Consider the following 27728-nt stretch of genomic DNA (forward strand, 5'->3'; position numbering starts at 1 on the left):
AGGTGATTCGGTCACGTGCACTAGCGTCGCGTCTTCATGTCATGACGCGCACCTGGGTCCGCTTTCTGTCCCGAGTGTCATGCTCAAAGGCGCCCCAACGACCGCAGACGGAAAAGTAGTGGACAGACTCCAAGAAAGCACACGTGTTTACAAACCATTCAAGCCACCGTCAGTCCTAACCAACACTGAGCACAACCATCCTCAGCGTAAGCGCAAACGCGTCTCATACAAGGAACAAACGAACGAGAATAGCGACGATGACGAGGACAACGGAAGAAAACGAAATAAGAAAAAGAGGGATAATGATGGGATGTATACCGAAGAAGAGCTTAAGGCAGCAATCAAGAAGTATCCGGTGTACAAGCCGAAACCCTTCGACATGGTGCGGCGCTTCTCTATGCCGACAATGAGAAAGAATGGGGAGGTCGTTCAGTTAGTTCCCACCGGTATTGCACTCGGAATAAGACCGCCAGCAACGTTTATTCCACGGCCCTTGCATGATCCTATGGAAGATCATGCCATCGTACTCTATGATCCAACCATAGACGATCGCGAAACCGAGGAAGAGAAGATGGAAAGGGAAAAGGAGGAGGCGAGAGAGAGGGCAGAAAGAGAGGCCGAGGAAAAGACTTCCGGAATGTACAATCCGCATAAGAGTCTGCGCGCACTCTTGGGTGAGGGCAAGGACAAGAAGGCAAAGGTACCTAAGGTACCCGTGGTAATCGACCCTCGCTTATCGAAGGTCCTGCGACCACATCAAGTCGAAGGCGTGAAGGTAAGTTTTCCGTATCTAGCGTGATGCTTGGGATTGACAATTATGCCACAGTTCTTGTACAAATGCGCGACAGGCATGATGGTTGTGAACCAGTACGGCTGTATCATGGCAGACGAGATGGGGCTTGGGAAGACGCTCCAGTGCATAGCTTTACTTTGGACACTCATCAAACAGTCGCCTCATCCAGGGAAGCCCGCTATAGAGAAATGCATTATTGCTTGTCCAGCCAGTCTAGTTAAAAATTGGGCTAACGAATTAGGTATGCAGTGCATGAGGTTATCTCCCCTCACTTATGCTAACCGCGCATAGTCAAATGGTTGGGAAGAGACGCCATCTCCGTCCTGGCCATAGACGGTAAGGGCGGTAAGGCGGAACTGATTGAGAAGGTCACCCGGTGGGTAGAAGCCAGAGGGCGGAGTGTTACACAACCTGGTGTGTGCGTTCGCGGTCATTTCGGGCTGGGCCTTCTGACTGTTCTTGCTAGTTATGATCGTTTCCTACGAGACACTGCGTACGCTGAGCCCCTATCTGGCCAGCTGCAGCATCGGTTTGCTCCTCTGTGACGAAGGTCACAGGCTGAAGAACTCTGGTTTGTCAGCGTCGTGGTCAGCGCGATATCGAGGATTCTCATGTATGGCGCTTAGAGTCACTTACATTCCGGGCACTCAATGCACTCGATGTCAAGCGACGCGTCATATTGACGGGTACGCCAATCCAGGTCAGTGGCCTTGTCATGACCGCATTAGGATATTGATGCACTTTCCTTGTTAAAGAATGACTTGTCCGAGTACTTCTCGTTGCTGAATTTTGCCAACCCTAATTTTTTGGGTACCCGTGAAGAATTTCGAAAAAACTTCGAGAATGCCATCATCCGGGGGCGTGATGCGGATGCCACTTCGGAGGTACAGGCAGAGTGCGAAAAGAAGCTTAAGGAACTGGGCAATCTCGTCGCCAAGTTTATTATCCGGCGTACAAACGACTTGCTTTCCAAGTACCGTGAGTGTGTTATTTATGCTACCTTCGACCGGTGATTTAACGAAAGCTTTGCCTGTCGCAGTCCCTGTCAAGTACGAACATGTTGTTTTCTGCCGCCTTTCGGAATTCCAACTCGCATTGTATCGCTTGTTCATTTCCTCCCCCGAGATTAAGGCACTTTTGCGTGGAACGGAGTCTCAGCCATTAAAGGCCATAAACATCTTGAAGAAACTCTGTAACCACCCAGAGTTGCTCAATCTGCCCGATGACCTCCGCGGCTCAGAAAAGCTTATCCCGGAGGGGTTTGGAGGGGCCAGTACAACTGGAAGAAACAAGAACAAGCATCAGGCCGTAAACTGCGCATGGGGCGGCAAATTTGTTGTCTTAGAAAGGTTTTTTTTGGCTCCTTCTGTGGTACAGCAGACGCGCCTCAAATCTGATATTTTTAGATTTCTGCATCAGATTAGGACGACTACAAACGACAAGATCGTGCTGATTAGCAATTATACCCAAACACTCGACTTATTTGAAAAGCTTTGTCGGAGCCAGCAGTAAATATTCCGCTATCTGGCCTCCTGCGCGATGTTGACATTTCCATCACCGGAGATATGGTTTTTTTCGACTCGATGGGACCATGTCGATCACTAAACGTCAGAAACTTGTCGACCAATTCAACGACCCTAACGGCAAGGAGTTTGTATTCTTGCTGAGTAGCAAGGCTGGTGGATGCGGTATCAATCTCATTGGGGCCAATCGGCTTATCCTGTTTGATCCCGGTAAGTGAAGTATGTTTTTTTGGTGCTGACAGCTAGAATGGTTGGGGCAGACTGGAACCCCGCTGCTGATCAACAAGCTCTGGCCCGTGTCTGGCGAGACGGACAGAAGAAAGAGTGTAGGTATATTTATGTTCAGGCTGTGGTCCCGTATTTAAACCTCCCCCTAGGTTTTGTTTACCGATTCATCTCTACTGGGACTATCGAAGAGAAGATATTCCAGCGTCAGGCATCTAAGCAAGCACTTTCCTCTGCCGTTGTAGATGAGAAAGAAGACGCAGAAAGACACTTTTCCGTGGAAGCGCTGCGACAACTCTTCACATTCAACGAACATACGCTCTGTGATACCCACGACACGTTCAAGTGCAAACGGTGCAAGAACGGGAGACAAGTTATTAAATCATCGGCGCTGCTCTACGGGGATGCTAGCACGTACGTTTTTATCGCTGCGTTTATCATGTCTTTCAACGACTCCTGCAGATGGAATCACTTCACGAACGAAGAGCTCAAGGGAAACCACGACGATCTCCTCCGCGCTGAGGTTGGTTTGCCTGAGGTGTCTTACGTGTTCCAGTATATCAGTCACTGAGTCTTGCTATACACCCCTATCCTGTAACGTACAGCTGAGATACTACGTAACATATTGTACTACACAACTATCCGAGGACATCGTCCCAGTCGCCCCATTCGCCCCCAACGCTCCTTACTTTCACCTTCTCTCCAAATTGTCCAAAGTATGCTGCATTGTGCCATCTTTTCATCTCATCCTCACTAAATGGGCCGAAAGTGTCGCCAGTCTCTGCCCCGACGACGTTCCACCTGTACTCGTACTTTATATCTGCTGAAGGGGGCATCCAATCTTGAGCCACTTGTCCGCTGGCACGTACGGAGCGAACAAGCTCCTCGTAAGTTTTTGAATAGATATCGACATCACCAAGGGAGAGGACCTTGGATGCCAGGTGAGTTATGAGGTCAATGTCTGACTGGATTGTGGATGGCTGTTTTTCCGATACTGGAGCCACATCATTCTTCGTCTTCCCATTGGGAAGCTTCCTAGGGTCAGGTTTTAAAGGGCTGCTCGGCCTTAGAGATGCGGGAGCGCTTACTTGTTATTTTGTTGGTTCTTCCGCAATCTGTTACCCAACCGCGATAGTGCCTCCAATACCGTCTCCCCACGCTTAAGAAGTCCAAGGAGTTGGATCTCTAGAGCACCCCTTCCTCCACTCTGTTCCAACTCTCTCTCTTCGGCTTTCATCCTTTCCTTCTCGACACGATCCTGTTGCTTCTTCCGACGTCTAGCGAGTTTGATATCATTTTCGCTAACGCCTTCCATCCACCGGTCGTGTACACTGTGAGGATCGAAAGTCTTGATATAAGTCCCATCCGCCGAGAACTTGCCCTCTTCCATCTCCTCTCGCATGTTGAATGATGACAGTTCGTAACCCATGCCGGCCTTTTTCCGTCGTTCCGCATCGTCCTCATCTTCTGGCTCGTCATCCTCGTCTGAATCGCTTTCTCCTTGCGCTTCGTTGAACTCCTGTCCCTCGATATCTCCTAACCTCAAGTAGCTTTCCTTCTTCTTACCGCCGTCGTCCGCATGCTCCTCCTTGTCTGCCATGGCGAACATGTCTTCTTCTTCCGCGGTATCTTCTTGCTTGTCCTTCCTCCGACTATACACCACGCCCTCTCCGTCGTCGCTAGAATCCGACTCATATCCCTCAGTCTTAACCCGGCCTTTGCGTTGCGTGGAAGGGGTCTCGAGTGCCGCGTCTACTTCCTCGGCAAAGTTGGTTGGATCTTCGCTGGGCTCCACAAATCGTGTCTTTTTCGTTGCATGGGAAGGAAGGGAGGTTGTGGAGGCCTCAGCACTTGACGAGGTTGCTGATCGTTTCTGTGCCTGTCGGGCTCGCATTGTCGGGTTTCATGTTTGCGCTTGCGGCAAGTCAAGGAATTGCACTAGTCAGATATTTGTAAATATTTGCTTGATTTCCTTTTTGGGTCATCTACGACCCACACCTCAAGACTCTAGACATAGATGATTGACTGCGGGTAAACGGGAACAATATGACGCCGGTAAATTATGATACGGTGGACTGCGCCGCATAGGCAGCCTCCGCATATGTCGAAAAATTCTCAATTGATGCGCGCGAAACTAGGAGAGTGAGGGGTAGGCCGACCAGGTGAGTTGGAGTGGAAAGCCTTTCCGCTATGGTAACATTCTCTGAAGAATAGAGTACAAGAACGTCCACACCCGAGGCCGAGATGAACTAAGACTCTTGTTTAGTGCGCGAAAGGAAGCATGGACGTAGCATACCGTTCGGTTAGATTCAAAATGTCGTAAAATACTTGCAAATTGTTCTTGTTGCTGGGTATCCGCGGAGGCATCTGGAACAACCCGAGCCACGCCATGGCTCCGCAACGCGTTGACAATGGCCAGTGCATCGTTCTGACCATAAAAATTGCCTGCTCGGCCATTAACGGATTTGCCTATTCTGAGGTCACCCATGCCGTCTTTCACGAGAGTGGCATCCCTCAACGTAATGGGTATTGAGAGGGTGTCATTTACTATAATTTTGAACGACGTTGGGGTGCTATGTTACAACGTTCAGAAGCGGCCGCGCCACGTAATCAGAAACACTCACTCCTTTTCGTTAGTTCCGCTGTGTGAGGAAGGGTTCGACGTGGTCCCTTGGTATCTACAGATAAGTTAGAACAAATCGGCATAAAAAACGATCAAAGTACTGACAGAGGACCAAAGATAGTAGACCTCAGTGAAGTCGGTCCTTCACTAAAAGCGGGTGCGGCTACTCGTGTCGAGGGGAACAGTAGCTCCTTAACCAATGCAAGGCTGTTTGACGACATTAATTTGGACACACACGCAGGCTATAGATCTTACTTCTTCTTTACAATGTCCTCAGCGGGAACCGACTCAACTGAGCCATTTGCATCACCCGACTCGTTCGTCGGGACAAACGATGCTTCTTGTGCCTCGAACGTATCCACCTTCACAGCTCGGTCTTGGCCATCCTCCTTCGCCGTCTCCGAACGCGGCTGACCTAAAGAATCATTTGCAGATCTCTCAGCTGGGAGGTCCGTTTCGTCAAAATCTGGTAGCGCAACATCACCATCTCCCATCCCAGCTAGTTTCAAGAGGTCACTCCCGGAGGGTTTTGGATCAGTAAATGTTCCCGATGCGTGATCCTCAACATCCATTTCTCCTACAGCATCCTCGTCACTCCACGAGGTCATTACCACGCCAGAATCCCCATTACCCCACGCAGGCGCTACTTCCGCGGTGTCTTCAGGTTGAGCACGAGTAACATTGACGGGTGTAAACTTTCCTTTGACAGTAGTAAGTTTTCCTTTGGAAGCCGTTAAAAGAGAGCTCCGGTTCCTGACCAGCAAGCCCGCAGACGAGCGACCAGGACCCGGTTTTCCTCCCCGCTTCGCAATCATACGGGTTGGGCCAGCGCCTGAGGTGCTCGTGGTGGGCATCGACATCAATCGTGCCTTGGCGGTGATAGCTCTCGCTGATGTTTGAGGCGATGGGGCATCAATGAGCTTGACCAACGGATTCGCTGCTCGAGCTCGATGGAACGGAGTAGAAGAGTCCTGGGATCGTTGACGAGTGCTATTTACGGTAGACGGGGGTGAATCGAACAGTGGGTCAGGCGAGCTGGGTGCTGACACAGTAACCTCAGCTGCTGGAGCCCTTGGTGACGTTGGGGGTGTTTGTACCTCGCCTGGATCTGCCTGCTCGACATCGATTGGTTGACCGCTGTAAAAGTGCTCCAAATCATCGAAAACTGGCCTAGTTTTCGACACCGAAGAGCGCGTCGTGCCTTCGCGCTGAGGACGCTCATCTCCATCCTCCATACTCGACTGCCTGAGCACATCCTCGACTTCCTGAGTCTCTATTTCGAAATCTGGATCGATTTCACCTTCTGCGTCAAGCTCGGAGTTGGTTGTAGACGGCGAGTTCCTGGACGCTATTCTTCTAGGCCCAGGGGATGAGGCTCTCCGGCGCTTGGCATTCGGCGCAGATTTCCCACTGGATGATTTGCGTCGCGAACGAGGGGTTCTGGCTTGACTTCTGGGTTGTATGCTTTCCAACACATCATCGTAAGGTCTCTGCACCTTCCGGCGCTTGCGGGGTGTTGTGATGGGCGCAGATATGGCATTGCTGCGCCTAGGGGACTGCCTGACGCCAGATGTACTCTGCTTCCTCTTAAGGCCCTTTTTTTCTGCATCCGCAAGTCAGTTGACAGAAAGACACTATCCTCGAGAAGGACCATACTTGGTGGACCAGATAAAAGGATCTCTTCACCTCTTTTGAAAGCAGTGGCAACGTGAATATCCCTCCCTCCGATGTCAACGCACTCCCAGAAGTTTTCAATAACTTTCTCAGCCCCGTCGGTGAAATGCTCTATAGGCTCCCACCTGCAGATGGTAATAAATCAATGATTTTCGATTAAAGCCTTGAAGTGTCGCGACGCACGTGCATTCATCCCAACCATAGCCTTTCCACTTGTGAGTGGATGAGCACCGGATGCTAGATGCCACGATAAAGAAAAGTGTACCTTGACATAGTATCGCTGTAACGTAGCCAGAGGGTCGTGTTCAACGCTAACTGGGGATAATATCGTATGCACATACCCATATCAGTTTCTTCCCTCTCTTGTCGTGAACGCGAGCACGAGTGACAGATTCTGAAAGGGCGTCTAGTGATTCGCAAGAAGGACTGGACTACGACTGACCGACTTCATATTCCTGTTCGCTGTCAGACATGCTGGAGTCGTTGTCGTACTGCAGCGATGGAAATATTGTTGAATGTTGAATTTCAAGCCGCTGCCAGTCACGAAGGGCCAATGCCTTGTGTCACGTGCAATAGTCAATTTCCGTTACTACATACGAAAAGGGCATCTGCGCCCGAAAATACAGAGTACGCTACAATTATCAATGCATGATAGCAAGTAATCGGCAAGAACAAGTTGATCGAAGTAACTGGTAGACGATCAGGCCTGTGTCCAGTTTGTGGGGACCACCCGTGAAGAGATCAGACACTCCTTAACCCAAGTTACAGTTGCAACTGTAACTGCTCCTAGATCCTCAACATCCGCAGTGTCTTTAACGATGACGTAGTCGAAGGATCGCAACTCCTTAGAAGACACTTGTTTAATGTCAGTTATTGCCTCGACCTTGGACGCTCCCATGCACAAAATGATCCAAGGAACAGCACGGGTAGCTTCCCTGACACGTCCCAGATTTGAGGCGTTCTGTCATTGTATGATCAACTCATGTCGTCATAATAAACCGCGACAAATCTACCTTCCTGCCCCGATATGGAGGTACAAAATCAGCACCAATACAAAGGAACTTTCTGTCAGAAAACAATTTGGGCGACACTCTGTTTGACAGTATGTCCTGCAGATACTCTGAACAGTTACCCCAGTCAAGGTCTACAAGCTGTGAGACTCGGGCACCAAGAGCGTCGGAATAGCCAGCTGAGAGCAAAAAAGGTTGCCAGTCCTTTCACATGATCAGTTTCGTGCCATCAGATAAGTTAGAATCATACCTCCGAAAACTTGGTGACTTTAGTGAGCCACTCGAAGGAGAGACACGGAATACCAAGAGCAAGTGCGATCAGAAACTTTGGCTTTTGGTTGGCGTCATCGGCCAACAAGAAAACTCTGTCCAGAGCGACGCCCTCCTTGAAATGGAAATCATCTGGGGACACTGTCCAACGCTTATTGGATTGACTATGTCTCCCCTCCATCGTGAATACACTCGACCAATCGTCAATGAGTTCCCCGCCATGCTGCTCGATAGCACTTATCGTGCTCTTTTTAGTTTGCTCGGGGTTAGAATTCTTCGGGCTCAACGTAACAACGAATCCCGTCTTGGCAAGTTCTCGCTGCGGCCTTCCAGAGAGGCTTGCAAGCGATTGGTGGGATGGCGTTGCAGTGTCAGTTAATAACCTTGGCTTGACAACAGTAACAATGGCCGCTGGATTCAAAATGCGGTTCTTCCACTGGTTCTGAAGGGCACGATTCGCGATTCGGATGTCTGCAAGCTCCACCTCGGATGTCATGGTCTTTTTCCCGTCATCGACGATGACCAGGAAGGTACCACGCGATTCCAACTCGCGAACATCCGAAACTTTCCCTCGAGCACCATTCGACACGATGACATTGTCCCCCACGTTGAGCTCGCAACATCGCATGTTCTTGAGCTCGACCTCATCCTCTGTCCCGTCATCAAACTTGACCAAGTACTTCGTGCTGCCCCGTCGAGGGAGCGCGGAATGAACGACTCCGGAGTAATAGTGTCCATCCTGCTTCCACAATGCAAACACCCTCGTAGCAGGTTCGCTAGCAGCGCGGCTGGTTGATGCACCAGAACGCAGGCGCTTTATGGAACGTGCACCAGGGGCGGGAGTTGCGGAAGGTCTGTGGACAGAGGTACCACCTTTCGGTGCACTACTGGGCTTTACCTCGATACGCCTGCGTTTGTGCAGCAAGCCGGTCTTAGGAACTGAGGGTGGAGAAACGACATCCATGTCATGGTCATAGGTTGAACCAGAGTCCTCTTCTTCTTGTTCTTCCATTTCTATTTCCTCTTCTTCCTCCTTCGCAAACATTGGAAGCTCCGAAGACCCGTCATCTTCAGAGCTCTCGGTGCTAGCGCTAGGGGGCCGTTTCCTTTTGATACCTTTGCTTGCCGCAGACATGGACCGACCCCGGGGAGCCGTAGGAGCGTCCTTTGCCTTTTGTTTCTTATGTTCGATACGAGATGATGCATCAACAGACGGAAGTTTTGGGACATCCTTGCCATGAAGATCCTGCTCTGGAGCCGATGATGGGACTATAGTAGGCTCCTTGGAGCGGCTCTTCCCTCGGACTGAGGGTCTTCCTTTCGCATTCGCCGGAGATTTCTCTCGGTCGTCAGCTAGGACTGGACCCTACATACCGTGATCATGATAAGCAACCTTCATCGAAAAGTCAACCGAAATATAACACACGTTGTTGGTGGTAGTAGTGCTGGTGGCCACTGGGAGGGATTTAGGCTTCCTTGAAATTCGCGTTCGTCCTTCGGTTTGAACTGGTTGAACTTTCCCACTCTTAGTGGCCAACTTGAGCAACAAAGGAACGTCGTCGTCACTCTCACTAAGCCGTTCCTGGGTTCCGGGAGGCTTAGAAACGTGATCACGAGGAGTATGCCCGGGGTTCGCTTCGCGAGCGGGGGGCGAACTTTTCTGTGGACTGCTGTCTGGGACATCCGCATTGGAAGTATTACTAAGTCCAGCCCGGAGAGGCTCAGAGTCCGGAACCACATCCAATGAGTCGCTCTCCTGGTCGGGACTTTCCCGATATCCTCTGATAGGGCGGCCGGCGGTCTCTGCACGGCTCGGAGCATGCCGTGCTTCGGAAGTAGACTTGGTAGGCAACCTCTGTTCGACGGAAGACAACTGCGTCTGCGCTCTCGCAGAAGTACCGACATAAGAAGGTGGAGCAACGTCACCGTGCATCTGACGCAACTTGGCGATCCTATATTCGTTCATTGGATTCACCAAACGAAGCAAGCTCCGCGGATTGCTAGATGCGACGGCTGCGTGAGTGGCGGACGAGACCCACTGGGGTGTCTCGGAACGTCGCTGGCGACCCGACTGTTCACCGGAGACTGGATGCGTCGGCGGTTCGACGTCTATAGATACGTTCGGTGGGGTAGGATCCAGCGCTGTGGTTTGAGTTGGCACTGGTTCCTGCGCTGGTCGCGACGCTTTGTCCGCGGCTACTTTGTCCAGCATTCGGTCAAAAGATGACGGGGTCTGGTCGAAGTCAAACGGCTGCGTTGACTCTTGGCTGCCGTGGTCAGCCCCAACATTGGCGAGGAACGGGACGTCTGCTCTTCGTACGTCCGCAATGCCGGACGGTCCCGTAGACTCGCTTGTGTGCGAGGGAGTTGCGGCAACAAGCACTTCACCTCCAAGCCTCGGACTGGCGACGCTGCTATTTGCTCTGCGATCTTTGTAGTCGGCCATGGTGGAGCCCAGGGAAGTGCGATGTTCGCTCGCGTCGGACAAGGGTATTTCAGGATCTACATCGTCAAGTTGTGTAGGTGCACCGAGGTCAGAAAGTGGCACGTTGAATTGCCTTGTTGTCGCCAGGAAGTGCTCTCCAGGATCCTGGGAGACGGGACCACCGAACGAGTCTTGCGATGGTGGTGAGGGAGAACGACGATATCTATTCATCATGGGCGGCGGCAGTGACTTGGTGGGGTGAGCAAGAGACGGTGGCTCGGAAGTTTTTGAGTTTGGTGGTCCACAGGAAATAGTTCTTGCACCTGTCGACTAAATGGTAAATACCCGGAAGGCAAGGGATGACGAAATATCCAACACAGTAAGTTGGCTCACCATTCACTTTTCTTATACCAGATGCCGTCAAAGGGATAGAGTTACCGAGGCCGGATTCTTTCATAGTCGCTTGCACGTCGTGAGGTGATGAAGGCCTGGTTTGATCGACGTTGTGATAGTGTCCTTTGTTTTCCTTGCTTCCAGCTGTCGTATTTTCATTCTGAGGTCCCCATTCTTCGCAACCGTTGTTCTGGCCCGTCAAGGGTGCCTGATCGCATAGAAAATATCGAGGAACAGCCTCTCTGCGTGGAGGAACTATAGATTCCTCAGAAAACCCTTCATCTTGCTGCTGCCTCTCCGGGATCCTTCTCCGTTCATTGTCGTGTTCCAAGTGTGCCAGAGGCGCTGCCAGTGCATAATCGATCAGCTGTGTCGGCTGAGATTGCACTGCATCACTGCAAGAAGGTTGCGGACAGCTTGAGTTGCTGGATTCACGAACTTGCATGAGAAAGACGTGCCTACGGTCGTCAAATCGGTTCATGGAGAATTACGAGTCACGTCTAATGTCCTTTGTTCGGACGCGTCTTGAAGCTATGCGGAGGCTCAAAGGTTGCGGAAAAGAGCGCGGCACTAATGTAAAAAGAAAACAGCAGGGACGTGTTGGTTCCGAATTAGCTGTGGCAATATCTCAGCGAGGACAGGCTTAATGGCAGTGGCACCGCGTTGAATTGTTCTGCCAATTTAACTTGAAGCTTGAAGCTAATAGTGAAGACCGTATTCTTCAACAGAATATTGTATTGGCTTCCTTATTCGGATATTACCTTAAATAAAAGTCAATGCACGTGACCTCAACGCGTCTGGTGGCAGTACACGCGCTTTCAAGTTGATAGTTCTCCATCTCCTATCCTGAGTCGCCCCTGCACCCGCCGTACTTCTCAGTTTCCATCAGTCAAGAAGCGGTCAAAATGGCCGTCGCGAAGGAGATCCTTACTGTTCAAAGCGACGGCGAAAACGCTCTGTCTTGCTTGGGGGAGAATGGCGAATGGTGTGACCAACAGACCTCTTCGCATTCCCGCCGGGACGCTCTCGAGGAGGAGGATGCAGTCAACTTTCAAAATCATGACTCAAACCTCATGCTTTCGTCGCCATCGGACGAGATCTCTCTAAATGTGCTCCCCTCATGCACGGCGGGATCGCAAGTCAATGCCGCTACTCCGCACGCTATACCCACCTTTGCATGGCTTCCTCCGTGGAAACTCTTAAATTTCACAGAAGTTCCTGGGAGGCCTCTCTTGCATGTCCCCGAGACGCCGGGAGGATTGAATAGCACATGCATTCCGCAACCTGTTCCTCAAACTTACGCAGAGGCTCGTGGTACCCCCACGGAGATCGTCATTTGGGTATCTGTCTTGAGCGGATATTGTGTTCCTAGTCACGGCGATCAGGGTCATTATGCAACGACGACGGGCAAAAGCATCCGTTGCTTCGCCGGGAACGTTCGAACGCAGCACAACGATCGAGAGTGGCGTGCTCGATTCATCACCCGTCTTTGGGGGCAGGGATCGTTACACGCTTTCTCTGAAGAGTAGCAACAGCCGTCTCCTGGCTTGGTCACAATATCAACCGAAGATTGCCAAACCTGAACCTACGGCGACAGTAACGCGACGTACTTTAGGTGACGCGGAAGCTTCCGCGGAGATCAAGTACGCACCTCGCAGTCAGGGAGAGGTCGTGCATAGATCTTCTCTCCCACTCTGCACAAACTATCCGTTGACAGGAGTTGGAAACCTGACACCCAGAAACCATGGCAACGCAATCCCCTTGCAGCCTCCTCGGAGCACCGCGACCGATGCAGTCTTGAGGTTCCCCGTGATTACAAACCCAGCGTCACTGTACGCAAGATCGACCAACTATTCGCAAGTTGGACGAGAAATTGGTTTAGCTGTAAGCACTCGAGATAGCGAAGAGCCAAGGCAAAGTGTGCCGTCTGTGCACAGTACCATTCTGCCCGCGCCACCCGCACTTGTTTCAGATACTACGTCACGTGTCTTTCCACTTGCGACGAATCTGAGACCTAACGGTGTTCAAGGTCGCGCTCGAATCAAGGCAGCATATTATGCACCGGGTGCTCACCCTCCAGCACCTACAGGATCAAAGTGTTTCACGAACGTGACTGGGGGTGTTGGGAATCATATGGCGAACCGGCAACCGAATGATACAGACGAGGTGCGCGCGTCGACATGGCTGGACGTGTGGCACAAGGAAGGGGATCTAGCACAGGCTCAGGCCTCCACGGGCGGGACACCGCCGCGAAAGAGGAGCGCAGAGGAGAAGGCAGTCTAAACACTGGTCGTCACCTCTATCCACGTGGACACATTGGGTCCATGCCACATGGATCTCAGATACGTAGCCCAACGTACAGGATGGCAAGTCATCGCCTGGTGGTGGAGCCTCGATAGGAACGGTTTCAAAGTCGTGCACTCGAAATGTCCTAGCATGTGGTTTTGTAACAGGTTGATTGTATGTATTAAGGTATGATGGCAGTGGTTTTAAAATTATCAAAGGATCGACCCAGGTGGCAACCGATGAAATGTGGAGTTGATAAAGGCGGTGGTCTTGGCGTTGATAATTAGTTACATAAATATATTGATGCGTGCGTGGGACAGGCCGACAGGTGCCACCAGTGCCATCTGCTGCGGAGGAGGACGACTGAACCCGACTTGGGTTAAATTTTGGATACAGAGGCCAGCTGCGGGACGCACGCGGAGTGGAGGACCAGCAAGTCAAATCGTTCCCATATACCCCCCCTCACCACCGTCTACCAAATACCCCAGCTGGCCATGTCTCAGCAGCAGCAATCCGTCCTCGTCGCATGCAAGAACGTTCCTGATGCTAAACAACTGGAGTACGAGGAACTTGGCCTCCGCCCTGCAGACTCACCACCAGTCCCTGCTCTGTGCGGCATTCCATTGAAGTATATCTCGTACGCGTTCCATTGGTCTCGTGCCTTCACGACCAGACGTCTGACACAGTCTCAACGCCCAACAGTCTCATCACTCTCGCCGTGCAAAACTCGTTGTTGACGATTATAATGCACTACTCTCGTGTGCACATCCCACCATCTCAGTCGTACTCCGCACCAACAGCAGTCTTGCTTAATGAGCTCCTCAAGGGTGCAATATCTCTGGCCATTGCATTCACTCGTATGGATCGTCCAGCCTCATACGGGACCGACGCGCCCCAACCTAGCTTGACGTCTGGTCGCTTCTGGCACTCATCTAGGGTGCTTTTACGGTCACGAAGACTAGCAAGGGAGGTTTTCAGCCCAGATTGCTGGAAGTTATCAATACCTGCAATCCTATACGGTGCGTAATACCCTAAAATTCAGTCACGGTAATATTCATCTACCCTTTTCCCACCACTTACAGTTATCCAAAATAATTTGCAGTATGTTGCTGCGACCAATTTAGAAGCAGCCACCTTCCAAGTTAGTTATCAAATGAAGATTCTCACAACGGCCGCGTTCTCCGTCTTACTTCTTCGAAAACAACTCAGCGCCAGTCAATGGGTTGCACTTTTCTTCCTTGCCATTGGCGTTGGTATCGTCCAGATACAGACCGGCACCAGTGGTACCGCCAAGGCAGCTTCTTCCCTCTTGTTCCAGGGCGCGTCCATGAATGCTGTCAAGGGGTTCCTCGCCGTTGTCGCAGCTTGCTTTACGTCTGGTCTCGCAGGCGTCTACTTCGAGATGGTTCTTAAAAATTCCCAATCTGACCTTTGGATACGTAATGTTCAGCTTTCCGCCTTCTCTCTACTTCCTGCTCTCGTACCGATCATCCTTGCACAACGTCCAGACGCAGGCTTCACCAGCTCTCTATTCCGAAACTTTGGCGGTTGGGCTTGGGCCACCGTCGCTATTCAGGTTCTTGGAGGTCTCGTCACCGCAATGGTCATCAAGTATTCAGACAACATCCTCAAGGGTTTTGCCACTAGTTTGAGCATCGTCATATCTTTTTTGGCATCTGTTGCGCTCTTCGACTTCTGCATTACGTTTACTTTCATCCTGGGCTCCGTCATCGTTCTAATCGCTACCTGGCTGTACAATCAACCGAACCGCAGCAGTGCTCCATCGCGGCTTGGTTACACCGCGGTCAAAACGTAGATTCATTGAGTGGCTAGTTCATATTCACTGATGAAAGTATGAAGCAGGGGATGGCACAGAAACAATAATCATTTTAGGGGGCGTATCACCTGGGTGCATCGCTATACCTGCCACTTCTCTTTGGACCTTCTACGCTTATTGAGAACACTTTATTGCCATAAGCTTTACTTTCTTTTCTACATCGGACTGCGGACGGTCCTACACTACACTAACCTCCGTATTTAACCGAACTCGAAAACGTGACTAGCGGATACGATAGATATATGATACTACGACGTTCGAGCGAAGGTCCCTGTGCATAAGGTCACAAACGAACGTTTATCCCAATGCCACATAACAATATGGAAGTGTAACGATAGGGCAGGTCAACAACGCGCCTACAAATGAGATTTGTAATGAATAGGAAGAGACCACTCAGTTTCGTGAACCCAGTCCCCTCTTGATAGCTGTGGGCAAATAGTTAGTTTTGTCGCTGGTGAACCACTGCGACGTACATACCCTCACAGGAGTCTTTCGCATCCCCAAACAACATCCTAGTGTTGGGCATGTAGAACATCGGGTTTGGAACGTCAGCTGATGAAGGGATGTAACTCGTCAGAGAATATAAATCAAACGTGGAGACCCTACCATAACCACTCGACATTCCTCGTTTCATCACAATAACCTGTTTGCTCTTCCATGCATGAAGAACCGGCATACCGGCGATCGGAGAACCAGGCTCGAGGGAGATCGGGTTTACAGTGTCGTTGGCACCTATCACGAGTGTAACGTCGGTATCGCCGAAATCATCGTTAATCTCGTCCATCTCGAGGACGACTAGCCAGCAATATGAGAAGTGGGGCCGACGTGTACAGTGAAAAGCATGCTTACTGTCATAGGGAACTGAGGCCTCCGCCAGCAGAACGTTGCATTGGCCAGGCATACGTCCCGCAACGGGATGAATGGCAAAACGGACGTTGACCCCTTTTGCACGGAGGATGGAGCATATTTCAGAAATCGCGTACTGGGCTTTGGCAACGGCCATGCCATATCCGACGACCTGTATATTTTTAGTCACGTCAAGCTAGCACGTATTGAAGTAAACCCTCTGCAAAGATCACTGACCAAAATCACACTGTCGGCATTAACAAGGGTTTCCACAGTTTCGTCTATGTTTGTTTTAGTGATGGTTCCCTCGATCTTTGTACTTTCTGAAGGTGCGATAGTACCGATGCCGCCAAATAATACGTTAGTCAGCGATCTGTTCATCGCAACGCACTGCAATATAAATCAGCGCTCAGCAGTACCTCAGTGCTCCGAACGTACCATGATGTACGAGAGGATGGAACCGCTGACACCAATGAGCGAACCGACGGTGGTAAGGAGTGGATTATCCAACATGAAACCTAAGAGTCAGATCAGCTGTACGCCCTCGTGAGATAACAACTGTTTCTACCTTCGGCCACTAGCGCAAATCCAGAGTATGCATTTAATACCGTGATGACGACGGCTACAAAACCCGCTCTCAGAAGCATACCTCATAGTATGAAAGGGCCACTCACGCATATCAGCGCCTCCAATTGCGGCTGTGGTGGTGAAGCCTTTCAAGAAACTGAGGAGCGTGCTGGCTCCCAAGTAACCAGCGGCGACAAGAGGTACAGCAGGTCCTGCTTTCAAGAATGCAGCCATAGTGAGAGCGTTGGCGCCCAGCAGACCGGCGTTAACCAGATGTCTTCCCGGTAACATCAGTGGCCTGGAGCTCATCTTTCCTGCCAATTTAAAAAATGCTACGATGGAACCTGTGAAGGTAATACCACCAATGACGACTCCAAGATAAGCAGTAACCTGGTGAAGCGTGGACACGTGTAATGGGTCCGCGAGGACACTTGCAATAGACGTGAAGACCGCAGCGAGCCCAACGACCGAATGCAAGGCCGCCACCATCTGTGGCAATTCGGTTGCAGTGATCCGTCTTCCGATGATAGCTCCAACTGTACCACCTAGAGCAGCAACTCCAGCGAATTGGGCAAGTATGGCGGGAGAAAATCCGACCGCCAACAGGGATGCAACAATACCCGACAAAACACCGAGTATACCAAGTGCGTTACCTTGACGTGCAGTGGCTTGGGATGACAGACCGGCCAAGGACCCTTTGTATTACGGTTCAAGAAACGTCTTGCACCAGTGGGGGGGGCCACATACCGATGCATAGTACACTGCTTGTCAAGTAGCCCGCTTGTACAAGGCCAGCCATGCCTGTACTTGCTGCAGTCAAGAAAGCCCCGGTAAACACCACAGCAGGAACACCATAGAGCCACGAGAACTCAGGAGGATCAGTTGGTCCTAACGAATCTGTGAACAAGCAGCCGAATGTCCAAGGGAGAAAACATACTCTTGAAAAGATCCAGCATACGCTTTGTAATAACGAAGCCTCCAGCAACGTTAATGCTTGCGAGAAGCACTGACAGGGCACCCAGAAACTGTGGGATAGTCTCGGGTAGATAACCCCCACCCATGACAAACAAACCACCGACACCGACCATTCCTGACTCCAGTCAATGGTGCTACTTTCTACGTGAGACGAACACGCACCTGATATTGCATTGGTAACGGACATCAAGGGTGAGTGCAAGGCAGGAGCAACGCCCCAAATAACTCGGTATCCAACCAAACCAGCGAGACCAAATGTGAAGAAGTTACTCATAAATGCAGCACTAGTGATTTTTCCCAACGCGACAGTCGAGCCCATTCCCGCAGTCACCGTGGCTACTTCCCGGGTAGCTTTTTGCCAGGGAGTGATAACTTTAGTCTGTACCTCCTCGACCTTCGAGGCTGGAGGGGCCGTAGCGGGAGGCGGGACAGGTCGAGGAGCTGGTGGCAAAATTTCACCCTTGTGGACTACAATCGACCCTCTGACAACTTCGTCGTTTAGGTCCACATTGAAGCGTCCGTTCTCCCCTATGGATAACAAGAACTTGGTGATGTTGTTAGAATACAAGGCCGATGATTGCGTCGGCAGGCGCGAAGGAAGATCCGTATAGCCTAGGGGGAAGCGAAAAGCATAAGGACAACCGATTGTGTACAAGCACTCGTGATGCATTACCGATCACAGTGACACCATTCTTGACAATGAGCTCTCCAGGTTTTGTTGCCTCACAGTTACCACCTGCCTCAGCTGCCAGCTGCACGTGCAATCAATAATGGAAGAACTATTCCGACGGATGACTCACATCTACAATAACAGAGCCTTGCTTCATCGCCGCGACCATCTGTAAAGACCGGTCAGCCCAACGACAGCCTCGAAGAGGTGGCTACATACCTCATTCGTGATTAACTTTGGCGCAGGTTTACCCGGAATCAAAGCCTGGAAAGGGGGAGTTGGTCATTCCAAGGGTGGACGATTACCAATGTACCCACCGTTGTGATGACGATGTCGACATCCTTGCATTGTTCCATAAACAACGCCATTTCAGCCTCAATGAACTCCTTGGACATCTCCTTTGCATACCCGCCGGCTCCGCCGCCCTCCTCTGTAATATCTACTTCGAGGAACTCCGCACCAAGCGACTGTACTTGTTCACGGGCAGCTGACCGGGTGTCAAATCCACGAACTATAGCACCAAGACGACGAGCCTGACAATTAGCTTAGTACATTAACCAATGGGAAGAAAGAAAGAGGTGACAAACCGTAGCGATAGCGCTAAGACCTGCGACACCAGCACCGATAACCAAAACCTTGCCTGGAGCAACCTAGCGACCCGTGAGATAGAGCAAGCATCAAGGGCGTTGAAATGGACCTTTCTGAAAATCGGATATTAGTAAAAGTTAACAAGTGACGATAGCCAACTCACCCAGCAGCCGTAACTTGACCTGTTAAATATCGACCAAAATGGTTGGCTGCCTCTAGGACAGCCTTGTATCCAGCAATATTTGCCATCGAACTAGGAGATGCATTCACACATGATGAACTTGTAATCGGCGAGTACAATCACCTCAATGCATCAAACGTCTGCGCGCGCGATATGCGGGGAATCATGTCCATGGCAAAGACATTAAGTTTGCGAGAGGCAAGTGTCTCCACGAGTGACTTGTTCTGGGCTGGGTATAAAAATGAGATGATTGTACTACCTTCACTGAAGCGCTTCGCCTCATCTTCTTGAGATGGAGGCCGCACTTTCAGCAAAATATCTGCCGTGTTGAGGAGCTCATCCCTGGAAACCAACGTGGCTCCAGCTTTGATATAATCTTCGTCTAAGAATTTGGCGTGGGCACCAGCCTCCCGTTCAACGAATACGCTGGAGAAGCCCTTCTTTTTCAATAAAGCGACGTTTTGCGGAGTGAGCGCTACGCGGCGTTCGTTTGGATATGTTTCTCGGGGCGCCCCAACAGATAGAGATGAATATGGTATTCCTGGGCAAGCCAGGTCAACATGAAGACGGTTGTAGAGGCCTCTAGCACTCTCACCGGGATTTTTCGATGACTGAGTTTCACTTCTACGATACGCAGAGCAATGGAACAAACGAAGGTCTGTTGGGAAGGTATTGGTGGTTGGTGATACTATGTAGTTGGGCAACGACTGACTCGAAGCAATTGATTGACGGCAGCGCCGAGACATTAACAGCTGGGACTTGTATGACCGACAGCTCATGCTGACCGCAGGCGGCCGCAAAGCCGACGAGGACATGATTGTGGGACAACTTGAAGAGCGTTGTAGCTCGAAGGAGGTCCTCGAGGGCGAAGGGGTAGTAGGAAGACTTGGTGGTGTGACATAAAATACCTTTACTAGCACGATGACATGTCAACGCATTTGTCTAGTAGCACCCGGAACTTTATCCACAGGGTTTAAGGCACTACTCCATTACTTATTGGGAAGACGACGGTTGAATCCGTGGCCACCAGCGGAAAGCATCGTTTTGAGGCGCCCTCCATCAAACTTCCCTGGATCCGATTCCCCCCTGGAATTCATGAAATAGCACTCAGAGACGTGTATTGCTGCCATTTCATGAGGATCTTAACGTGCGAAGCGGAGCCACAAGCATTCCGACGGTGTGGCGAGCAGTGGGAAATCGGAAGTTGTTCCTCATCATGGGCACCCCATGAGTCAAGGCCAGCTGCTCATATTACTGTAATTCATCACTAGTACTGGGCTCAGCGGACGAGAAGGATATGTCCTTTTTACAATACCCGATCTTGGGTTGCAAGCATGACTCTGCCGTACTCATCTAGTTGACCCTTCACAGCAATCACGTCTTCGCGAATCGGTGTCTACATATGTACAGTGGCAATCACCGCGAACGCCGGACCACTTCATTATGTCTTGCTCAACTCCTGCTCCAAGCGTACCAGATCCTGTGTGTGTGGATGATCCCATAAAGCTTGCGCCGCAGAAGTTTCAATTGGTGGAAGGGGCCTCCTAGGTTTCCTACCATAACCATACAGTCTTTCAAGTAATGCCTTGGTGCCGGCGATTGATGCCTTGGCAATTGTCGCGTCAGCCTGAGCAATGGTGCCTTGAAGACGCTGGGCTTCCGGAAGTAAAGATGGATTGGCACATGACTCCTCGCACAACTTGAAGAGTTTGACAACTGCGTTCTGAGACAAGAATGTCAGGGAGCGGAGCTAACCCGATTTTACACTGCTTACAGGAGCAACGTTGGCAAGCCCCGTGATAGCGCCATGCCCATTGACCATTGCAGTAGGAAGGATAAAATCAGTATAACCACCTAAGACTAGAAACGGCGCATTCGCATGCTTCCGAGGATACAAGGAGGTGAAAGAAGGGTCGGAGACAACCGCAGCGATCCGAGTAAGCTTGCCAACATCTCCACAACTATCCGCGAGGATATCAGTTGCCATTTCCTATGCCCACCGCACACGTACGTAAGTTTCACCCCAGCCAGGTTTGGGCATTCCTTGGCCAGTTCGGTGATGATATCAGAGTCAAGGTTGATACCTCCACTTGCGCCAGGATCTGCCGGAAGTCAATATCGAAGGACAACTCGTATGGTGCACCTTACAATTGTATACCAACACTGGTATGGCACTCTTCTCGCTTACCTCTTTCCAGTACGCCTTGAGCGCCTTCTTATTCCCTGCAATAGCACCAGCGAAGTATCCGCTAATGATGGCAATACCATAGTCCGCACCGGCCTCTGCCGCTTCGTGGGCCAATTCAATGGTTTCGCGTGTGCTTCCGGCCCCTATACCAGCAATAATGGGTCGATCGGTCAAGCCAGCCGTATCTAGCGTTCGTCGTGCGGCCTTGATCAAGGCGACGCGCTCCGACCGAGTCAGGTGGATAGCCTCGCCCATTGATCCAGCCAGAACCTGACCGACACCTGCTGTCGCAGTCAAGGTAACATGTTTCTCGAAGGCTTGGAGGTCTGGAGGTAATGCAAGCTTGTAAGACGAAACGACGATGCACCCCGAATGACAGCGGATGGTCATACCCAACTCTTCAGAATGCTCAAGAAAGAAACTGGGAATAGGAGCGTAGATGCCGGGCCTCAGAGTGCGTGGAATGGTTCCATGATCGTTAGGCATTGTCGGGGTGGCAATGGCGCCACTCCCGAAGCAAGGTAAATATGATCAGAGTCCACGGTCTGGTGCGGGCCGTACCGGGCCACGGACCAGCGAGATTTCCGCTCACATTCTTATCGTGGATCAGTTGACATCCCATCGTCTGTCTGTATTCGCGTAATTTTGTGGCTAGACCTTAACTGTTGTTCGCATGTGACAGATTCACTCCTCCCGTTTTCATTCCACTAACTGGCAACACCAAATGTGCATAGAAATTTGCATCAAAACAGCTCTCCCCTGCAAGGTCACCCTAGTCATTCATTTTTTTTAGCCGAGTGTAAGATGGTCAACCTTATCCATACTCCACGGGATATCGCACCTACAATAGTGACGGGCAATGGCACCCAGTTTGTCTGGCACACAGACCTCAAAGAGGTCGCGTGAATTAAGGAACGTCTTGAGTTTGGTTTTTGCCTTCGACTATGTCAAACCGATCAAGGACTTCTCGCTCCCATTCTCTGTAGCCACTTTCATCACCTTCACCCTCGTTTTCTTTGGCCCTCTCGAACACTTCCCAAGGTACACAACTCTTGTCTTGTTCGCTTTCCGGGGCTTCTGTTGTAAAACGTCCTTGGCGCAGCCGCGTGAGAGTGACGACATGAGCGGCGGAGCCCAGGGCGTGTCCTAGATCATGAACTATGGAGCGTACATATGTTCCTCCGGACACCTTCATGCTCAGCGCAAACGCCGCCGGTGGTCGGTCACTAGTTGGATCTGGTTCATCCCCGACAACGGGGCCCTTCTCCACAGATCCTAAAGCTTTCGCCATGGCTTCCTTCTCCCCGATGGTGAATTGCTTTTCTGGCCATCGATAGTTGTGGTCACTTCCTAGCCAACTCACTAGCTCGAGTGAATGCACGATAACCTTTCTTTTCTCTATAGGGCGAGGCAATGGTGTACCACTACGAGCATATTCGTAGAGCGGTTTTCCATCCATTTTTAGGGCAGAGAAGCTAAAGAATGACTGGTGAACAAAATTGTGAAAAATGAACAAGGAAGTGGGCACGAACATAGGAGGAGTCTGGTATATTTCACCTCTAAACCTTTCCAGCATGGTCTCCACTACTTCTTTGGTAATATGTCGCCACGGAGCAACCCGTACTTGCGCGCCTTCACTATCGTAGGAGTCCGTTTCGCAACCAAGGAGCGCGGTTGTGTGATACTCCTAAAGTTCGCCTTAAATTCATGGAAGACGGTTCGGATCGAGTGATGTACCTTGACACAATCCAGAAACTCGTTCAATCGCTTGGTGCCCTTACCCACACCAATCACTAACGCTTAGCTCAATTGCAACTAAGCTTAAGAATTCGAAAAGTCATACCCAGTACACCGTCTGCGAGAGGATCGAGTGTTCCCCCTTGACCTATCTTGACTCTATCTTTTGCTCTTTTCCCTTTTCCATGCCGCCTGCCTTGCTGGGTTTCTAGTTTTTCTCTTTCCACGAAAAGGGGAGATTGGCAAATCAGCTTTTTAATATCTTCAAGGACTGACATAGACGTCGGCCCCGAGGGTTTATATATCGCAAAGAGGCCAGACAAAGGTAAACGAGGCGACGTTACTTTCGGCATGGCCAGAACGGTCTTGCCAGGGTCTGTCTTCAGAAGTTCACTCAAATCGTGAACCGTCACTGGCGCTTACCGACAGGAACAGCTAGTCTTCCTCCTTCAAAGTTCAACGCCGTGTGGAGGGGAGACGTTGACCTGCACATAACCATTCTAGGCGGCCGAGGCGCACGGTTCCCCGTGACTTGTCGTGGCAAAACTGTATTGCCACATACTTACTGAGCATCAACATGTTTTGTCACTTTTTTTGTGATGAGAAGCCCGTAGCCAAGACTTGCCTACATTACATCCTCAAAGACGCGTCCAAGATATTTTGTTGTCATAGGGTTATTCTGCGCATCAAGTCTTCCGCAGTCCGCGGACCAATTGAATTTTAGATGGAAGGCGGCATCAACCTTTGCGGCCCCGGTACTAACACACGCTAGTCTCGTAGTACTGGTGAGACCTTCACTGCAACAGGATGGGTACGAGACTCAATAGACGCTAGCTTTTCCATTCGCGGTTTTTACCGTGGTGACATGGTGACACGGTTAGGGGTTGGTGTATATGGCGAACGCCTTTGGAATGGTCTCCCCTAGGTAAACCGAAGACTCGACGGAAGACAATCGTCCCCTCTCACCTTTGGAACGGCTTACAACAAGGGCTGACTCAAATGCTTCCGGAGATGAGCGCACTGTATTGGAAAGAAACGATAAAGGTCACCATGTACGTGCGGGATGTGACCGCCGTGCCTCGATTTTGGGAGCTTTCCCATCGTGATGGACGGCTTCGAGACGAAATTAAGAGACCTATCTTTCTCATTTCCAATGCACATGAACGCATTCAGCAAACCCGGCCTCAGAACAGGATTCTGCCATCTTAGAGGATGTCGTCTGGAGGAATCTTGATAGATGGGTTCTCCCTATGTGCACTGCGGTTTGTTTGATTTCTTTCTTTGTACGTCTCGCTACGCGTGTCATACAGTTGAACGTGCCGCTCAGCTTAGCATCTCGGGACATGGACAACATGGGGAATACGCGTGTCGCTGGCATGCAAACTTTGACCTCCTCACAATACACTGGGGCCCTAATACTCACGTTGGTGTAAGTACGTTCAAGAAGAATTACAGTTTTTTAATTGAAATTGTGTCGCCATGGAGTTACCTTCAAACCTGATCTTGAAAGCTAGTTCACGCTTTGGCCTTTGAGTTGTTGTGACCTTGGTAGCTATAGCGTATTGGACCAGATCGCTTGTTACCTGCTATGATCATCATGTGGGGCATAGTTGTTGCAATGCAAGGTATGCCGAGTTTCAGATAATTGACGTCCTGAAATCGTGGTTCTGTTATTTAGGACCTGTCTCTAATTACGCTGGACTACTTCTATGTCGCTTCTTTCTGGGTCCGACACAAGGTAGAATGAAAAACGTACAGGATACAGGGTCTCTGACGAACTGCGACGTCCGGTCACAGGTGAGCATAATCGAGAACACCCCTGAGGCAAGAGGTTCACTTGGATCGTGAATCATCGCCAGCACTTACTCGTCCGCGGGGAACGGCTGGCCTTTCCCTTCCGAAGCGGTATCGGGGAGAAGAGCAGGAGAGACGTCGACCAGGCTTTGAACTTGTAGCATTCTGGAGCAAGCCTAAAGGTGTGAATATACCCAGGTAACCCATGCGACATTAGTCGAAAGGGAACCCGATCAGAAAACGATTGTCTTCCGCTGAGGCTCTTTGTTTCGCCTATGGGAGACAAATGCGACGTTACAGTAATGCAAATCCCAGCGACTGGTGAGTCCACGAAAGGAGCATCCGAACACTCGCGGATCTTTTACTTGAACACATCTTTGGGCCAGGCCTGCAGCACATACGTCACCCGGTGAAACCGTATTACTGTGCCGTGCCTAATAGTCTACCCTCAGTGAGTCGATAAGGACGCGGGCATCAAATTGTCGCCCGGAAGCAAACCGTATCGATATCGAAGGTGGTTATTTTTACAGCCTCCGACGGATAAACACAGGCGCGATAGTTCTTACGGCATGGTTGGATGTGGCGAATAGGCATTTAGCAGGTTGCCAGTGTGGTATTGTAGCGGGATTTTTGATCGCCGCTTTGTAACCACCTCGATTTCAGTGGGAGCGCCCTGGAGACGAAACCGAGAAGGCATTAATCCTGTTCATTCCCAGAGCACATGGACGCGCTCGACAAACCCGTTTGCGATGACCTCTCTGAACAGGATTCTGCCGTCCTGGAGCGTGTTGTCTGGAGGAAGCTTGATATCTGGGTTCTCCCTATGTGCACCGCGCTTTATTTGATTTCTTTCTTCGTACGTCGTGCCATACGTGTCATGCATTTCGAAGTCCCGCTCAGTTTAGCATCCCGGACGACCAGGACAGGAGTAACATTGGGAATGCGCGTGTTGCCGGTATGCAAACAGCATTGGAGATTTCAAACTACCAAGTAAGCTTTGAATGTTGAATGATGTCTTTGTAGATGGTTTGACCCCTGCCCACAGTACACCGTAGCTTTGACGCTTACCTATGTGTAAGCGCGTTCATGGAAAGTTGTGGAATTTCTGTTGAAATCGTGTAGCCCCTACATTGCTATGGAGTTACCTTCAAACCTGATCTTGAAAGTTGGTACACAATTTTGATTGTGTATTGTTCTGATCTTCGTAATTTGTAGCGTGTGGGACCAAATCTTATGTTACCTACTATGGTTACCTTGTGGGGCGTAGTTGCGGTAATGCAGGGTATGCGGTACTTCCAAATGATTGATATCTTACACTTAATCGTGATTCTATCTAGGACTCGTTACTAGTTATACTGGACTCCTTTTATGTCGATTCTTTCTGGGCTTGGCGGAAGGTAGAATCGGAAATATTCAAGATACCAATTCTCTAATGAACTACCATGTCCGTTCACAGGTGGCCTCTTTCCAGGACTTGTCCTCTACCTTTCTTCTTTCTACCCCAGAGAAAGATTGCAGATCAGGTTAGTCTAGGCATTGTTGCCCCAATGGCATTGTTCATGAGCTCATGACGCTCCTTACAGGATAACTGCTTTCTTTGCATCAGCATCAGTAACAGGCGCTTTCTCTGGTTTGCTAGCTGCTGCTATAATGCAGATGGACGGAGTAGGTGGGAAACCAGGGTGGTCATGGATTTTCATTCTTGTATGTTTTCCCCTTCAATTTCAGGGGAAATGATATCGATGGAGCTTCCAGGAGGGATTGTTCACCTTCGTATTTGGTATCTTCTCGTTTCTCGTTTTGCCTCGGTCCCCAGAGACTGCGCGCTTTTTATCTTCAGAAGAAAGATCGTATATTCTCTCGAAACTCAAGAGCAGCAGGGCTATCTCCGAGGATGAAGGGAAAGATGGCTTCAGCTGGATAGAAGTGCTGAGAGCGATTCGTTCACCGCAAGTATTAATGCTCTGTCTTATTGTATTTTTTGGTGGTGAGTCAGTTGTCATCCTTAGCTTTCCTCCTGCTACATGTCGGAACCAGGATCAATGCTGTTTGGGCTTGCATTGTCAGTCTCTGTGTTTGATAGTGTCTATCTGCCTGACATTAAATGCGTAGCTTCGAGCCCACAATCGTTGCTGGCTTGGGGTACACAGGCAATCGGGCACAGCTTATGAGCGTTCCCCCTTTCGTCGTTGCATTTTTTGGTGAGCATGAACCATTAGCGCTGAGAGTTGCTAATCACCAATGTATTGCCAACCCACAGCCTCCGTGATCTCCGCATTCGTTTCTGATCGGTACGGCTGCCGCGGCCTTACAGTGATATTTTTTGCAATCTCAGGCATAATCGGGTTTTCCATGTTCTATGGTATAGTTAAATGCATTGTATTCCTCTCAGTATGCTGATTCGACAACTCAGCGACCACTTCCCAACGTGTCCAATATGCTTCACTCTTCTTCTCTGTGACTGGTGCATATGCTAGTGCTCCAGCTGCCATCACTTGGCTCGCCAATAACAGCGCACCTCACATCCGACGAGCAAGTAGCATCGCCATCGGCTTTGTTGCCAGTAATTCAGGTGGCATTCTCGCCACCTGGTTGCTTGGGTCGCTGTCACCCGCTCCAGAATATACTGCAGCCACGATCACATTCATTGCCATGTCCATTGGCATGGTCGTAGTTTCATCTCTAAATCTGTTTTATCTCTCACGGGAGAACCGTGCGAAGGCAGAAACGAGGCTTTCCATGGCGAAACATGATGAACCCGAGCATTTGGGAGATCGCAGCGCATGGTTCGTGTACACCTTGTAGGTCATGGTGTAAAGGACGCGCATTCAAGTGGGCAATCTTCTGTGAAAAAGTATCTGCTCGGAACCACACTGCAAGTTAAAATGCTCGCTGAAAGCCCAATGTAAAGTTCCCTACCACGTCTACTTTCAGCCTAATAGCATACAACTATCCGGCTTATGCTGGTGACCTACCGTGTTGTTGTACGTTCAATCGTAGGGTGAATATGGCTCGTTAGACCTTTGCGAGATTTTACAAACCACCCTGCGCAGTGATTCGTGTTCAAAAATTCAAACAGTGCCTTCCCGCGCCTTGTACCAGTACTGTCAGATCCAGGTTACA

The 27728-nt window shown here is 50.4% G+C and overlaps 10 protein-coding genes across 10 annotated transcripts; 4 read left to right on the top strand and 6 right to left on the bottom strand.

Moving 5' to 3' along the window:
* The first annotated feature begins 30 nt into the window (after nucleotides 1-30).
* On the top strand, nucleotides 31-3146 carry F5J12DRAFT_390845 (DNA repair protein, SNF2 family). The gene is made up of 12 exons (XM_051739189.1): nucleotides 31-775; nucleotides 827-1034; nucleotides 1085-1207; nucleotides 1260-1364; nucleotides 1420-1493; nucleotides 1549-1771; nucleotides 1833-2142; nucleotides 2200-2301; nucleotides 2357-2526; nucleotides 2577-2642; nucleotides 2694-2955; nucleotides 3004-3146. The coding sequence occupies exons 1-12, from the start codon at nucleotides 80-82 to the stop codon at nucleotides 3110-3112; spliced, it is 2448 nt and encodes an 815-aa protein (XP_051603731.1). The 5' UTR covers nucleotides 31-79; the 3' UTR covers nucleotides 3113-3146.
* Nucleotides 3147-3179: 33 nt separating this feature from the next.
* Nucleotides 3180-4932, bottom strand: F5J12DRAFT_903630 (uncharacterized protein; the record flags this gene model as incomplete). The annotated part of the gene is made up of 4 exons (XM_051748429.1): nucleotides 3180-3506; nucleotides 3546-3597; nucleotides 3630-4420; nucleotides 4930-4932. The coding sequence occupies 4 exons, from the start codon at nucleotides 4930-4932 to the stop codon at nucleotides 3180-3182; spliced, it is 1173 nt and encodes a 390-aa protein (XP_051603732.1).
* A 275-nt stretch (nucleotides 4933-5207) lies between these two features.
* On the bottom strand, nucleotides 5208-7386 carry F5J12DRAFT_390850 (uncharacterized protein). Its single transcript, XM_051739190.1, has 6 exons — nucleotides 7281-7386; nucleotides 7180-7232; nucleotides 7022-7118; nucleotides 6821-6963; nucleotides 5270-6767; nucleotides 5208-5219 (listed from the first exon to the last, which is right to left on the bottom strand). The coding sequence occupies exons 2-5, from the start codon at nucleotides 7181-7183 to the stop codon at nucleotides 5416-5418; spliced, it is 1596 nt and encodes a 531-aa protein (XP_051603733.1). The 5' UTR covers nucleotides 7184-7232; nucleotides 7281-7386; the 3' UTR covers nucleotides 5208-5219; nucleotides 5270-5415.
* A 152-nt stretch (nucleotides 7387-7538) lies between these two features.
* On the bottom strand, nucleotides 7539-9082 carry F5J12DRAFT_714192 (uncharacterized protein; the record flags this gene model as incomplete). Its single annotated transcript, XM_051740876.1, has 3 exons — nucleotides 7539-7799; nucleotides 7852-8052; nucleotides 8099-9082. 3 exons carry the CDS (start codon nucleotides 9080-9082, stop codon nucleotides 7539-7541), a joined length of 1446 nt encoding a protein of 481 aa, XP_051603734.1.
* Nucleotides 9083-11800: 2718 nt separating this feature from the next.
* Nucleotides 11801-13468, top strand: F5J12DRAFT_960767 (uncharacterized protein). The gene is made up of 2 exons (XM_051749935.1): nucleotides 11801-12250; nucleotides 12309-13468. Exons 1-2 carry the CDS (start codon nucleotides 11842-11844, stop codon nucleotides 13217-13219), a joined length of 1320 nt encoding a protein of 439 aa, XP_051603735.1. The 5' UTR covers nucleotides 11801-11841; the 3' UTR covers nucleotides 13220-13468.
* F5J12DRAFT_390994 (nucleotide-sugar transporter) lies at nucleotides 13469-15268 on the top strand. Its single transcript, XM_051739193.1, has 3 exons — nucleotides 13469-13859; nucleotides 13925-14241; nucleotides 14305-15268. The coding sequence occupies exons 1-3, from the start codon at nucleotides 13717-13719 to the stop codon at nucleotides 15036-15038; spliced, it is 1194 nt and encodes a 397-aa protein (XP_051603736.1). The 5' UTR covers nucleotides 13469-13716; the 3' UTR covers nucleotides 15039-15268.
* Nucleotides 15246-19873, bottom strand: F5J12DRAFT_390956 (NAD(P) transhydrogenase beta subunit-domain-containing protein). Its single transcript, XM_051739191.1, has 21 exons — nucleotides 19599-19873; nucleotides 19482-19544; nucleotides 19010-19427; nucleotides 18869-18958; nucleotides 18815-18818; nucleotides 18705-18767; nucleotides 18435-18650; nucleotides 18337-18381; nucleotides 18248-18286; nucleotides 18121-18199; nucleotides 17610-18059; nucleotides 17410-17562; nucleotides 17220-17360; nucleotides 16580-17167; nucleotides 16474-16527; nucleotides 16344-16423; nucleotides 16143-16295; nucleotides 15909-16077; nucleotides 15666-15854; nucleotides 15537-15611; nucleotides 15246-15484 (listed from the first exon to the last, which is right to left on the bottom strand). Exons 1-21 carry the CDS (start codon nucleotides 19699-19701, stop codon nucleotides 15453-15455), a joined length of 3204 nt encoding a protein of 1067 aa, XP_051603737.1. The 5' UTR covers nucleotides 19702-19873; the 3' UTR covers nucleotides 15246-15452.
* A 254-nt stretch (nucleotides 19874-20127) lies between these two features.
* On the bottom strand, nucleotides 20128-21624 carry F5J12DRAFT_807043 (uncharacterized protein). Its single transcript, XM_051744641.1, has 5 exons — nucleotides 21467-21624; nucleotides 21035-21400; nucleotides 20898-20988; nucleotides 20661-20847; nucleotides 20128-20609 (listed from the first exon to the last, which is right to left on the bottom strand). The coding sequence occupies exons 1-5, from the start codon at nucleotides 21558-21560 to the stop codon at nucleotides 20328-20330; spliced, it is 1020 nt and encodes a 339-aa protein (XP_051603738.1). The 5' UTR covers nucleotides 21561-21624; the 3' UTR covers nucleotides 20128-20327.
* A 36-nt stretch (nucleotides 21625-21660) lies between these two features.
* F5J12DRAFT_807057 (pseudouridine synthase) lies at nucleotides 21661-23352 on the bottom strand. Its single transcript, XM_051744642.1, has 6 exons — nucleotides 23235-23352; nucleotides 22918-23176; nucleotides 22812-22867; nucleotides 22607-22761; nucleotides 21916-22549; nucleotides 21661-21846 (listed from the first exon to the last, which is right to left on the bottom strand). The coding sequence occupies exons 2-5, from the start codon at nucleotides 23162-23164 to the stop codon at nucleotides 21982-21984; spliced, it is 1026 nt and encodes a 341-aa protein (XP_051603739.1). The 5' UTR covers nucleotides 23165-23176; nucleotides 23235-23352; the 3' UTR covers nucleotides 21661-21846; nucleotides 21916-21981.
* A 1813-nt stretch (nucleotides 23353-25165) lies between these two features.
* F5J12DRAFT_391226 (major facilitator superfamily domain-containing protein) lies at nucleotides 25166-27651 on the top strand. Its single transcript, XM_051739194.1, has 13 exons — nucleotides 25166-25461; nucleotides 25527-25595; nucleotides 25651-25679; nucleotides 25728-25770; nucleotides 25821-25887; nucleotides 25943-26002; nucleotides 26062-26128; nucleotides 26189-26309; nucleotides 26361-26592; nucleotides 26643-26667; nucleotides 26718-26806; nucleotides 26866-26967; nucleotides 27019-27651. The coding sequence occupies exons 1-13, from the start codon at nucleotides 25327-25329 to the stop codon at nucleotides 27408-27410; spliced, it is 1431 nt and encodes a 476-aa protein (XP_051603740.1). The 5' UTR covers nucleotides 25166-25326; the 3' UTR covers nucleotides 27411-27651.
* The last annotated feature ends 77 nt before the right edge of the window (nucleotides 27652-27728 follow it).

This window comes from Pisolithus orientalis, assembly GCF_024613125.1.
Source record: "Pisolithus orientalis strain OTSU chromosome Unknown F5J12scaffold_4, whole genome shotgun sequence".
Classification (NCBI taxonomy): domain Eukaryota; kingdom Fungi; phylum Basidiomycota; class Agaricomycetes; order Boletales; family Pisolithaceae; genus Pisolithus; species Pisolithus orientalis.